Here is a 14,522-nt window from a genome sequence, read left to right as displayed (position 1 = left end):
ACACACACACACACACACACACACACACACACACACACACACACACACACACACACACACACACACACACACACACACACACACACACACACACACACACTCTGCTCAGTACTTTGTTGAAGCACCTTTGGCAGCGATTACAGCCTTGAGTCTTCTTGGCTATGATGCTACAAGCTTGGCACACCTGTATTTGGGGTATTTCTTCCATTCTTCTCTGCAGATCCTCTCAAGCTCTGCCAAGTCACTCCTGTGTTGTCTTGGCTGTGTGCTTAGTGTCATTGTCCTATTTGAAGGTGAACCTTCACCCCAGTCATAAGGACCTGAGCAGTCTGAAGCAGGTTTTCATCAAGGACTTTTCCAATCCACCTCATTCTGTGTGAACCACAGCTTTCCCTGCAATGCTTCAGACACCTCAGAAACTCGATTCACCCCAGTCATGGTCATGGACCATTGTCCTGTCTTTCCAGTTTCATGTAATTGATCTCGTCCTTCCAGTTTGATGCATCTCATTTATCAAGGTGTGAGAGCATCGTTAGTGATTGGGGACATGTTCAAACTGTTCAAACGCCTGCTGAAGTATGTATGTGTGTGTGTGTGTGTGTGTGGCGTGTGTGGGGGTATGTTGGTGCATATCTATTGTTATTTACTTCTGTAGAAAAGTGCATGATATCAGATGAATTTCTGTGATAGAAATTAGCTTCTTCCCTTTTTGGAGGAAAATATGTTCTTAACTGGAATCTCGGTCTCTCTGAACAGCTGGTATGACCTCATTCACTCAGTTTTTCACTTTAGTCATTCAGAATGAATGTGGAGTTTCTCACAGTGAAAAAGAAAATGACTTCTTCCTGGAAGCTGCTGTCAGTTAGAAAGAGATTCAATGTTCTGTTGAAAAATGCCAAGGGAAAAAAGGTACTTTCTTTCCTAATATCAACATTTTTTCAAAAGGTTATAACGTTTTAAACCAGGAAGTGTTCTCAAATTAAATCAAAGTTTATTGGTCACGTACGCCGAATACAACAGTGAAATACTTACTTACAGGCTCTAACCAATAGTGCAGAGAAAAGTGAGGAACAAAGTATGTGTGTGTGTGTGTGTGTGTGTGTGTGTGTGTGTGTGTGTGTGTGTGTGTGTGTGTGTGTGTGTGTGTGTGTGTGTGTGTGTGTGTGTGTGTGTGTGTGTGTGTGTGTGTGTGTGTGTGTGTGTGTGTGTGTGTGTGTGTGTGTGTGTGTGTGTGTGTGTGTAAAGTAAAGTAAAGTAAAGAAATAAAACAACAGTAAAAAGACATTTGAAAATAAGAGTAGCAAGGCTATATACAGACACCTGTTAGTCAGGCTTATTGAGGTAGTATGTACATGAATGTATAGTTAAAGTGATTATGCATTTAAGATAAACAGAGAGTAGCAGCAGCATAAAAGAGGGGTTGGGGGACACACACAATGCAAATAGTCCAGGTAACCATCAGGATGCTCTCGATGTTGCAGCTGTAGAACCTTTTCAGGATCTCAGGACCCATGCCAAAAACAATTAGTTTCCTGTGCCCACTTCACGACTGTCTTGGTGTGTTTGGACCATTTTAGTTTGTTGTTGATGTGGACTCCAAGGAATTTGAAGCTCTCAACCTGCTCCACTAGAACCCCGTCGATGAGAATGGGGACGTGCTCGGTGCTCCTTTTCCTGTAGTCCACAATAATCTCCTTAGTCTTGGTTACGTTGAGGGATAGGGTGATATTCTGGCACCACCCGGCCAGGTCTCTGACCTCCTCCCTATAGGATGTCTCGTCGTTGTCGGTGATCAGGCCTACCACTGTTGTGTCATCAGCAAACTTAATGATGGTGTTGGAGTCGTGCCTGCCCAGGCAGTCGTGGGTGAACAGGGAGTACAGGAGGGGACTGAGCACACACCCCTGGGGAGCTCCAGTGTTGAGGATCAGCGTGGCAGATGTGTTGCTACCTACCCTCACCACCTGGGGGCGGCCTGTGAGGAAGTCCAGGATCCAGTTGCAGAGGGAGGTGTTTAGTCCCAGGTTCCTTAGCTTAGTGATGAGCTTTGAGGGTACTATTGTGTTGAACGCTGAGCTGTAGTCAATGAATAGCATTCTCATATACAGTGGGGCAAAAAATGTATTTAGTCAGCCACCAATTGTGCAAGTTCTCCCACATAAAAAGATGAGAGAGGCCTGTAATTTTCATCATAGGTACACTTCAACTATGACAGACCAGGACCTTGAAATGCTTCTTATGAAGCCACTCCTTCGTTGCCCGGGCGGTGTGTTTGGGATCATTGTCATGCTGAAAGACCCAGCCACGTTTCATCTTCAATGCCCTTGCTGATGGAAGGAGGTTTTCACTCAAAATCTCATGATACATGGCCCCATTCATTCTTTCCTTTACACGGATCAGTCATCCTGGTCCCTTTGCAGAAAAACAGCCCCAAAGCATGATGTTTCCACCCCCATGCGTCACAGTAGGTATGGTGTTCTTTGGATGCAACTCACCATTCTTTGTCCTCCAAACACGACGAGTTGAGTTTTTACCAAAAAGTTATATTTTGGTTTCATCTGACCATATGACATTCTCCCAATCTTCTTCTGGATCATCCAAATGCTCTCTAGCAAACGTCAGTCGAGCCTGGACATGTACTGGCTTAAGCAGGGGGACACGTCTGGCACTGCAGGATTTGAGTCCCTGGCGGCGTAGTGTGTTACTGATGGTAGGCTTTGTTACTTTGGTCCCAGCTCTCTGCAGGTCATTCACTAGGTCCCCCCGTGTGGTTCTGGGATTTTTGCTCACCGTTCTTGTGATAATTTTGACCCCACGGAGTGAGATCTTGCGTGGAGACCCAGATCGAGGGAGATTATTAGTGGTCTTGTCACGCCTTGGTTATTGTATTTTGTGTTTTCGTTATATATTTGGTCAGGCCAGGGTGTGACATGGGGTTTTGTTGTTGTATTTCGTATTGGGGTTTTTGTATTATTGGGATTGTGAATGATTAGGGGTGTGTCTAGTTAGGCTTGGCTGCCTGAGGCGATTCTCAATCAGAGTCAGGTGATTCTCGTTGTCTCGGATTGGGAACCGTATTTAGGTAGCCTGAGTTTCACTTTGTATTTTGTGGGTGATTGTTCCTGTCTTTGTGTAGTGTTCACCAGATAGGCTGTAATAGTTTCACTTTCCGTTTGTTGTTTTCGTCTTTCAGTTATTTCATGTACCGCATTTCATTCATTAAAGTCATGAGTAATCAACACGCTGCATTTCGGTCCGACTCTCTTCCTTCAACAGACGAATGCCGTTACAGAATCACCCACCACTGGAGTCGAAAAGGAGAACACGGCGGCGCAGAGCGAAACCCGAAAGGCACCCCAAAAAATGTATTGGGGGGGGCTCAGGGAGAGTATGGCTGAGTCAGGAGATAGACCTGAGCCAACACTCCTTGTTTATCGTGAGGAACCAAGGAGGAGACCAGAACCAGAGCCAGTGTTAGAGGTGAGTGAAGCAGAGACTGTGAAGGAGTTAATGGGGAAAGTGGAGTGGAGAGTAATGAGGGAGTTGCTAGCTTGGTGCTATAGATACGATATTCGTCTGACGGATCGTGTCGGGGATTTGATAGCACCTGAGTTAGCGGTCTGTCAACCTGAGGTGCGTGTCAGTGGCTGGGGAAGTTGGTGCCAGCCTCACGCACCAGGCCTCCTGTTAAACATCCTAGCCTTGCACGTCCTGTGCCTACACTGCTCTCAAGATCTGTCAGTACGCCTTCACGGTCAAGCCCATCCTGCGCCACCTCCACACTCCAGTCCTCCGGTGGCAGCTCCCCGCACCAGGCTTCCTGTGCGTGTCCTCGATCCTGTAGCACCAGTTCCAGCACCACGCACCAGGCCTCCAGTGCGCCTCGCCTGTTCAGGGCAGCCAGAGCCTGTCTCCTCTCCTGCGCTGCCGGAGTCACCAATCTGCCCAGCGTTGCCAGTCTGCCCAGCACCGCCAGTCTGCCCAGCGCCGCCAGTGCTCCCAGTCTGCCCAGCGCCGCCAGTCTGCCCAGCGCTGCCAGTCTGCCCAGCGTCGCCAGTCTGCCCAGCGTCGCCAGTCTGCCCAGCACCGCCAGTCTGCCCAGCGCCGCCAGTCTGTCAGGATCAGTTAGATCCACCAGTCAGCCAGGATCCACCAGTCTGCCAGGATCCGCCAGAAGTGCCAGTCAGCCAGGATCTGCCAGTCTGCAGGGTGCTGTCAGCCTGCATGAAGCAGTCAGAGCTGTCAGCCTGCATGGAGCAGTCAGAGCTGTCAGCCTGCATGGAGCAGTCAGAGCTGTCAGTCTGCATGAAGCAGCCAGAGCTGTCAGTCTGCATGAAGCAGCCAGAGCTGTCAGTCTGCATGAAGCAGCCAGAGCTGTCAGTCTGCATGAAGCAGCCAGAGCTGTTAGTCTGTAAGAAGCAGCCAGAGCTGTCAGTCTGCATAGAGCAGCTAGATCCGCCAGTCAGCCATGATCTTCTAGATCTGCCAGACAACCAGTCTCTTCCAAATCTGCCAGTCAACCAGTCTCTTCCAGATCTGCCAGTCAACCAGTCTCTTCCAGATCTGCTAGTCAACCAGAATCTTCCAGTTCCGCCAGCCAGCCAGGATCTACCGGAGCCTACTACCTGCCTGAGCTTCATCTCAGTACTGGGCTTCCTCTCAGTACTGGGCTTCCTCTCAGTCCCGGGCTTCCCCTCAGTCTCGGGCTGCTTCTGTCCCGAGCTGCCCCTCTGTCCCGAGCTGCCCCTCTGTCCCGAGCTTCCCCTCTGTCCCGAGCTGCCCCTCAGTCACGAGCTGCCCCTCAGTCCAGTGGGGATTTGGGTGAGGACTATTAGGCCATGGTCGGCGGAGAGGGTGGATTATCCCAGGACTCCAGGCTCTGAAGTGGGGAGGAACTAGGACATTAATGAAGTGGGGTCCATCGACCCTCTGGCCGGAGCCTCCCACCACTGGACAGACGCCCCATTGTATTTTGTGTTTTCGTTATATATTTGGTCAGGCCTGTGACATGGGGTTTTGTTGTTCAAATTGGGACTGTAGGGGTGTGTCTAGTTAGCTTGGCTGCCTGGCTCTCCGTTTGGTGTTTCTCAAACTAGCCTGAGTTTCACTTTGTATTTTGTGGGTGATTGTTCCTGTCAGTGTTCACAGCGCTGTAATAGTTTCATTCACCACTTTCAGTTATTTCATGAGTATTTCACCATGAGTAACCAACACGCTGCATTTCGGTCCGACTCTCTTCCTTCAACAGACGAATGCCGTTACAGGTCTTGTATGACTTACATTTCCTAATAATTGCTCTCACAGTTGATTTCTTCAAACCAAGCTGCTTACCTATTGCATATTCAGTCTTCCCAGCCTGGTGCAGGTCTACAATTTTGTTTATGGTGTCCTTTGACAGCTCTTTGGTCTTGGCCATAGTGGAGTTTGGAGTTTGACTGTTTGAGGTTCTGGACAGGTGTCTTTTATACTGATAACAAGTTCAAACAGGTGCCATTAATACAGGTAACGAGTGGAGGACAGAGGAGCCTCTTACAGACGAAGGTACAGGTCTGTGAGAGCCAGAAATCTTGCTTGTTTGTAGGTGACCAAATACTTATTTTCCACCATAATTTGCAAATAAATGAATTAAAAATCCTACAATGTGATTTTCTGTATTTTTTTTCTCTCATTTTATCTGTCATTGTTGAAGTGTACCTATGATGGAAATTATAGGACTCTCTCATCTTTTTAAGTGGGAGAACTTGTACAATTGGTGGCTGACTAAATACTATTTTGCCCCACTGTAGGTGTTCCTTTTGTCCAGGTGGGAAAGGGCAGTGTGGAGTGCAATAAAGATTGCATCATCTGTGGATCTGTTTGGGCGGTATGCAAATTGGAGTGGGTCTAGGGTTTCTGGGATAATGGTGTTGATGTGAGCCATTACTAGCCTTTCAAAGCACTTCATGGCTACGGACGTGAGTGCCATGGGTCTGTAGTTATTTAGGCAGGTTGCCTTTGTGTTCTTGGGCACAGGGACTATGGTGGTCTGCTTGAAGCATGTTGGTATTACAGACTCAATCAGGGACGTGTTAAAAATGTCAGTGAAGACACCTGCCAGTTGGTCAGCACATGCCCGGAGCACACGTCCTGGTAATCCGTCTGGCCCCGCAGCCTTGTGAATGTCTTACTCACTTACTTACTTACTCACTTACTTACCTTTCTCAGGGTGCACTTCAATAGATACAGTACCTTTGATTGCATTGGTTATTTAATTGAATAGTTGATTGAATATTGTTATTTTATTATTTTTGAATACTTTACTTTGCCACTAATACAGTAACATGTCTTTCTCCTAACTGCAGATCAGATAGGTCTGGAGCGAAGAGACCCTCGCTGGGTGGGAGCCTGGTGGCTAGGCTTCTTGGTGGCAGCCTCCTTCCTCTTCCTCACCTCCCTGCCCTACCTCTTCTTCCCCCGGCAGATGCCCAAAGAGGTGTAGTATGGGAATCAAGCTGACACATTGTCACATGTCTTATTAAGCATGAACTAAAAAACATGTAATGAAAGTTGAGCAATCTTCTCATATAGAACAACTTTGGTTCAGAGATAGAGTGATGCAGTTTGACCTTGTTGAATAAGGTCCTGGCTGATATTTATCATTCTGTAAGGGAATGTTACAAAAGAGGTTGAGTCTTTGTTTCATGTTTCTCTCATCAGTCATCTGGCACAAAGAAGAATCATTGTGCCAGGTCTTGCTCAATAGCATAGCATAGCCGTACACACACACACACAGAAACACACACACAGCCTCTTGAACGCTGGCCAAGGCTTTAAAAGCTCTGAAGCTTGGCGTGTAACTTGAGTGCACTGCAGTGTTTCATACACTTTAAATGTTACCATTTCGCAATCAGAGATCTTGTAGGCAACACTCTCTCTTTCCCACATCATGTTCCCTAGACCTGACAAAGGCTACTAGAGAGTTAATGCAATATTGACAGGATTACATGTTTGCTGTGCCGTGATCAAACTCTAATCTGTTGTAATACAGGTACAGCGCATAATTGCGGTGTGCTTCTTTCTCTCCCCTGGTTAGGAAACTGGAAGCGATGCCACAGAGCTCAGAGAGGAAGAGGAAAAGAAACCACTGCCAGACCCGGTCCTGGAACTCACCCTCACACAGTTTCTCAAAAGTGAGGCACTTTTATAAAACCACATCCGTCTGTTTTCTTTCCATTTCTCTTCACTGTGTCTACGGGTGATTACAGGGCATTAAGGGTGACAGACACTGATATACATACTGATAGTATATAAAACGTAGAAGTGGTCACATTGTGTCCTCTCTCTTCCTCTATTGTTGCAACCCCCGTGGTAAATATTGTCTTAAGCAGTGAGGTCATTAGCCATTAGCCCCCCTCTCCCTCCCTCCCCCTCTTTCTCCCAGGTTTCCCCCGTATCGCCCTGCGGACGCTGCGGAACCCCATCTACCTGTTGGTGGTGCTGGCACAGGTCCACCTGGCAGCGATGGTAGCCGGCCTCGCCACCTTTATGGCCAAGTTCATAGAGCGCCAGTTCACCCAGACTGCCTCCTTCTCCAACATGATGATCGGTGAGAGACATTATTCGTTATCTCTGTGAAACATCTTGATTTAGGGTTAGTCTAATAAAGAAAAAATAGAACCAATGGACCAAGTTAAAATTCCACTCAATGGAGAGTTATTACTTTAAAATCAAATCTGCAAAACTCAAGCATTCGGCATGTGTATTTGACTCAGATCTGATGGGAATAAGAAAATGGGTAATATCACATCATATACACACTTAATACTAGCTGAGATTAATAATAGATAATGCTCCAACTCTCCAGGGGTGTATGAATAGCACAGAGAGCATGGAATTTTACCACAGAAACTACCACAGAAACAGAAGCTATTGAGCAACTGGAGGTAATCATTCCAGAAGACAAAGACCCCATTGTATGTGAGAGCACAGGCAATCAAAACCCTGCCACCCACTACTGTTTATAGCAGGGTCACATCTGGATGGGATTCACTTTATTTCCCTTTACCCCAGTGTTTTAGTTCTTTGGCAGGGTGCAGAATCTCCCGTGTCAGCACCTGAAGCTGCCAATATCAACATTTTACATGACTACAAAATAAGGCCAACTATTATTAGGAGGGGGTTAACAGAGCTAGGCTGAGGGGAACCACCCCGCCTATGTAAGGGGAAACACTGGTTGTGTTCCAGGTTCATTTTCAAAGGCAGGCAGCACAGAGCTCATGTCTCCGGAACCATGTTGTCTTCTGAGATCTATCTTCTGAAATATGCAGGGTGACTGCAAACAACACGACCTGGAACGTGTTCACAACTTAAATCGGAGTGACTGTTATGCTTTCTTAATAAACAAATTAGGCACATTTGGGCAGTCTTGATACGACATTTTGTTACAGAAATGCAATGGTTCATTGGATCAATCTAAAACGATCCTCGTACACTGATGCCATCTAGTGGCCAAAATCTAAATTACACCTGAGCTGGACTAATACATTATGGCCTTTCTCTTGCATTTCAAAGATGATGGTTAAAAAAAATACAAAAGAATGGTTGGTGTTTTCTTTGTATTATCTTTTACCAGATCTGTTATATTATCCTACATTCCTTTCACATTTCCACAAACTACAAAGCGTTTCCTTTCAAATGGTACCAAGAATATGAATATCCTTGCTTCAGGGCCTGAGCTACAGGCAGTTAGATTTGGGTATGTCATTTTAGGCAAAAATTTAAAAAAGGATCCTCAAAAATTGAAAAAAAGGATCCTTAACCTCTGTGTGCCTGTAGGTGGGGTGAGCATCCCTCTAGCAGTGCTGGGCATCGTGCTAGGTGGGGCTCTGATGAGGAGGCTGAGTATTTCTACTAGAGGCTCCGCCCTCATGTGCACGGCAGCCATCTTGATGTGTATGCTCACCGCTCTGCCTCTACTCCTCCTCGGCTGCTCCACACAGAGTGTCACTGGCGTCTACCCCACCACGTAGGTTACCATCACCTATCCTTAAAACAGCACTGAAGCCTTAAGTTGCCATTGTGTACTCCACCAGGTACCATTCCTCTTTCTTCTTCCTCTGTTCTCAGACAGAATGGTTCCTTGGGGTGTAGCGCTGGGTGCTCCTGTCCGACCGAGACTTTTAACCCAGTGTGTGGCTCAGACGGGGTGGAGTTCATATCACCCTGTCATGCAGGTTGCATGACCAAAGTAAAGGACAACAACACCATCAAAGTCCTGGTAAACCACTAAACCTGCCTGTTCATGAATAGGCTGAATCCTAACTTTCCCAGGCCAATCATATTGAGGTTAAAGAGAACACAGAGAGAAAACTAAATCAGATAACATGCAGAAACCAAAGATAATGAATTTCCAGGATATAGACATAGATATAGACAGCTCTAAAGGGGCCTCACTTCTGCTTTACTGTCAGGGTTTACAGCCAGACCCAGTATTATTTAGACTGAAAACTCACACACACTGCACCACCATACAAAGCTCAAGAGAAGAATATTCCCTTTCCTTGAAGCCAGAGAGACTATCAAGCCAGTTTCTTGATAATGTACTTTTATTTTGTGAGATGAGTGATTCTCATTCACACCTACTATGGCAACAGCTACTGCCAGATGCAATGGTGATTGGCTGGTGGTTAATGTCATGTGACTCTTTCTCTGACAGAACTACACAAACTGTGGCTGTATCAACGGGTCCCATGCATTGCCGGGGACATGCGGTAGCAACTGTGAACACCTCCTCTTGCCCTTTATGGTTCTCTCTGCCCTCACCTGCTTCATCGCATCCTTCTCACAGACGCCATCATACATGATGATACTGAGGTACAGCACACACACACACACACACACACACACACACACACACACACACACACACACACACACACACACACACACACACACACACACACACACACACACACACACACACACACGCACACACACACACACACACACACACACTAATCACCTACCTACAGAGTTAGAGAGAGAGTCATGTGCAGTCATGTCCCCATGGTAAAGCCTGAGGTATCTGAGTTCTCTCACGCTCTCCCTTAGTTATTATTGCAGGGACACAGACACTAGTTCTATTGCTTAGCCCTGAGGCAGTAGTTGCCACTGTATCAACACATTATCATCCGTCTTGAAGGCTCAGTTGGTTCTAACACATTCCTCCTTCGTTTCAGCATGTTTGAGGCTGCACACACACACACACACACACACACACACACACACACACACACACACACACACACACACACACACACACACACACACACACACACACACACACACACACACACACACACACACACACACACACACACACACACACACACACACACTAATCACCTACCTACAGAGTTAGAGAGAGAGTCATGTGCAGTCATGTCCCCATGGTAAAGCCTGAGGTATCTGAGTTCTCTCACGCTCTCCCTTAGTTATTATTGCAGGGACACAGACACTAGTTCTATTGCTTAGCCCTGAGGCAGTAGTTGCCACTGTATCAACACATTATCATCCGTCTTGAAGGCTCAGTTGGTTCTAACACATTCCTCCTTCGTTTCAGCATGTTTGAGGCTGCACACACACACACACACACACACACACACACACACACACACACACACACACACACACACACACACACACACACACACACACACACACACACACACACACACACACACACACACACACACACACGTCAGCACTGTGTGTGTCTGTTGGTTGGTCTATGATCAGCATGACTGGGCCTGTGGGGATGATAGCAAACATAATAAGAGAATAAAGTAAAGAACAGAGCTTTCTGCTTCCTCACTGGGTAACACTTAGACAGTCCACTAAAGATGACTCATTTATCAGACAGCAACTGCACATGCAACAACGAAGATTTCAAGATAAATTGGATGGGGGTAGTTTTTGCATATTGATATTTAAGCAGTGTGTGTGTGTGTGTGTGTGTGTGTGTGTGTGTGTGTGTGTGTGTGTGTGTGTGTGTGTGTGTGTGTGTGTGTGTGTGTGTGTGTGTGTGTGTGTGTGTGTGTGTGTGTGTGTGTGTGTGTGTGTGTGTGTGTGTGTGTGTGTGTGTGTGTGTGTGTGTGTGTGTGTGTGTGTGTGTGTATATATATAATACGTCTGACATAATTTACTGCATCCGTTCAGCTGTTCTGTTTCACGCTGAGCTAAACGCAAACTCCATTCAGCTGGTCAGTAACTTCTTCACGCCAGAACTGGTTACTTCATCCCCTTTACCCTCTCCTTCACTTTTTCCATCTCTCTCGCTCTCACCCTCTCTCTATCCTGCAGGACAGTGAGAACAGAGGATAAGTCTTTTGCTGTGGGAGTTCAGTACATGCTCTTCAGAATGCTGGGTGAGTTATATCAACATTTCACAGACAGCCACACTATCACATCTTTGTCCGGGATTCCAAGAAATGTAGATAAACGACCAATGCACAGTGATTCACTTTCACAGTTATCAACCTTTCTGCTTGACATCCACGGTTTGAACAGCAAACGTCTTGGAAAAAATGCCTTTTCAAAAAATCCATCCCCGAAATTCCTCTCTGGCTGTCCTGTTAGGTGACGTGAAGCAGGACCATGTAAACTCAAAAACACATCTCTAGAGGGATAATGACACATATCAACACTGCCACTCAAGAAGAATCATCTCACAGCCTCTCAGCCAATTGTGTATGTGTGTGCACGTGCGTACGTGCATGCATGTCTGTGTGTGCTTGTTCACGTGGATGTGTATTTGTAATTGGTGTATGTGTGTGTCTCCAGCATTCCTGCCAGCCCCAGTCCTGTATGGCATTGCCATAGACACCACCTGTATCCTCTGGGGGAAGAAGTGTGGGAGGAACACATCATGTCACTACTACAACATGGACCTCTTCAGACAGAGGCAAGCACCAGCAGATATACCCTCCCCCTGCCCAATGACTCATGCCTCCATGTCAGCCATTTCAGCCATACTTAGACTTTGCACTTTTGGGACCATTCCATTGCACTTTTGGGACCATTTTACCAGGCAAACTAAATCAAGCGCAGCTCCATTTTTTAAAAAGTATTTGCCAAACAGTATGTATTAAACGCAGGTCTGTTATAGAGAATACAGAATCTTGGATGTATGATATTTACAGTTTCCATCTCTTTTATGGCTAGGTTCCTGGGACTGCAGGTGTTGTTTGTTTGCGGAGCGTTCATCTGCTTCCTGCTCTCTCTCCTCATCCTGAGACATAGGGCAGGACAACAAGGCCAGCAGGCGGAACAGAGATACACTGTGGTGAACGGAGTAAAGAGTCCCGACAACAACACCGCCTCCAAAGAACTGCAGAGGATGCCAGCATGAGAGAGGACTGAGAAAGATAATTGAACTGAATTACAAGCTGGGTAGACAGAGAAGAAAAATGTATCCATCTAATTCTCTAGAGAATCATGATGAAGGCTACAGAGATGAGAAGCGCTCCGTGGGCATCTTTCTCAGGGAGAGTCCATCTCTTACTTTGTGTCCTCTATTTTGTCCATGGGAGGACCTGTTTCTCTCTCTCCTCCCGTTGGCCAATGAGGAGTGTTTAAATATCTCTACACTATTACTGCTCCCAAATTGCCAGTGCTGTATCTGAGCCATGGTAACATAGCGTGTCATTCCCTGGAACCAGTCTGAGGGCTCCCCTTTCCACTGATACATGGTCAAATATTTTTCCATCTCTCTTATGCTTAAGGGTAGGACAAGGGGAGGGTAACCTGTAAACTGATCCTAGATCTCTAGACATTTTTTTATAGTAGAATTTTATTGTCATATCCACCGATTAGGTGCAGTGAAATGTGTTGTTTTACAGGGTCAGCCATATTAGTACGCCGTCCCTGGAGCAAATTCAGGTGCCTTTCTAAAGGGCACATTGACAGAATTTTCACCTTGTCGACTCGAGCCACCAGACCAAAGCGATCAGACCAAAGACAGCATTAGAAAACCAAACTCCCACTAAGCCAATACTCTTCAGGTGTTGGTTGTTTTTAGAAAACATGTATATACCCTAAATTTTGCTTTGTTTTTTAAAATGTTTTTTGGGCCTTTGTAAACAATATAAAATGGTGAATTTATACTTTCAAAGAAAAGGATCATTATAGATTCAGTAAGCAAGCGCCTTACATTTATACAACTCTAATAAGATATAATGCTTTGAATCTTATCATGTGAAACAATGTAAATGTTTTTACGTACAGTTTACAGTATTCTTACAATTCTTGTCAGTGGGATTTTTATTTGATGGACATTTATGCACAATGCATCTGTTTCTCTGTTGCTCTTGTCATGTAATGAGTTATGGTAGGTAAGCATAGATGTGGTAACGCAGATGTTCCATTAACCAGATTGAAGCACATTCAACAAGTCTGATCTAACAAAGTGGATATTGGTCAAATTTGTCATGATTTTGGTGTTGTAACAGACCCACAATGTGGTTACTTATGTCCGATTTTGATATATTTGGCTGTTTTCGTTGCAAATCTTTTCAGGTTTAGATGAAGTGACTGCTAAATGCTAACTGCTATTTGTATAAGCTGGTTAGCATACAGAAATCGTTGATGGTAGTCAAAGTCGTTTACAACTGTAATGCATTTTATTGGTGCCAATGAAGATATGAACATGTGTTGGGGTTGACATCCATACCAGCATTATACTCTGATTTTGACCTCAACAGTGTGAAATACACATATAAACAATAGCCTAAATGTAGGATCATTTTGCTGTGGGGCAAAGAGGAGACTCGAGATCTTCCCCCGCGCGTTTCCATGGTAATTACATTGTTTTGGTTGAGGTCAATTGACCTCATTATCACGTCTATTGTGAGTTTAAAGTTCCTTTCCAAACAGGGAAGAAATCATGCATGTTATAAACTACTGTGAACCCTTGTGACATGGAAGAGGGTATTGTTCTTTCAGAGAGGAGTTAGAGGAGGGAGTTAAAGGTGGAGGGAGGATGTTGTGATAACTGAACCATGATTTTCTAACTGCCATCATGAGTGATGACACACCAGCTTAATAAACTCTATCAGCAGACAGACATGTTCAGGCCTCATACTTTGTGTAAATGAATCATGCCAGGAGAGCAACCGTCACTTGCTGATGTACTGTGTGGAGTTGCTCAACTGGGACCTGCCCAGACCTACCTAAGATTTTGTGATATGCACCTTAATCTCACAATATCTGACTTAACACCAGAGAATTCTGCCATGTCCTGCAGAGGCAAGGAGCAAAGAGGCCATGTCATACCAGAGACAGACATCCTGCTTGAATGATCTGTGTGTGTTTGAGTGTGTGTGTATGCTGGCTGACCCCAACAACGCTGCTGCTTAGATAATGCAGAACCACGGTCTCAACATTCCAGGAACTTTTAATAAATTCCCTGGTTTTCCGGAAGTACTGCTTGAAAGATTCTGAATTTCTTGCTTATTCCCTCCTGATTCTAAGAATCTTCCAACCGG

The 14,522-nt window shown here is 45.6% G+C and overlaps 1 protein-coding gene across 2 annotated transcripts in view; it reads left to right on the top strand.

Moving 5' to 3' along the window:
• The window catches only part of LOC124010091 (solute carrier organic anion transporter family member 2B1-like), a 30,191-nt gene extending 16,092 nt beyond the window's left edge, over positions 1–14,099 (top strand). For both annotated transcript variants that reach the window (XM_046322435.1, XM_046322444.1), the window contains exons 7-15: positions 6,342–6,472; positions 7,073–7,169; positions 7,421–7,585; positions 8,815–9,004; positions 9,106–9,256; positions 9,695–9,852; positions 11,341–11,405; positions 11,821–11,941; positions 12,202–14,099. In XM_046322435.1, the coding sequence (XP_046178391.1) occupies positions 6,342–6,472; positions 7,073–7,169; positions 7,421–7,585; positions 8,815–9,004; positions 9,106–9,256; positions 9,695–9,852; positions 11,341–11,405; positions 11,821–11,941; positions 12,202–12,388 (1,265 nt within the window). In that variant the 3' untranslated portion in view covers positions 12,389–14,099. The remainder of the gene's footprint in view (positions 1–6,341; positions 6,473–7,072; positions 7,170–7,420; positions 7,586–8,814; positions 9,005–9,105; positions 9,257–9,694; positions 9,853–11,340; positions 11,406–11,820; positions 11,942–12,201) is intronic.
• The last annotated feature ends 423 nt before the right edge of the window (positions 14,100–14,522 follow it).

The sequence above is a fragment of the Oncorhynchus gorbuscha genome, linkage group LG02 (genome assembly GCF_021184085.1).
Source record: "Oncorhynchus gorbuscha isolate QuinsamMale2020 ecotype Even-year linkage group LG02, OgorEven_v1.0, whole genome shotgun sequence".
In the NCBI taxonomy this organism is placed as follows: Eukaryota; Metazoa; Chordata; class Actinopteri; order Salmoniformes; family Salmonidae; genus Oncorhynchus; species Oncorhynchus gorbuscha.
Note: the sequence above shows the minus strand (reverse complement) of the source record. Positions and strands in the feature narration are given on the sequence as shown.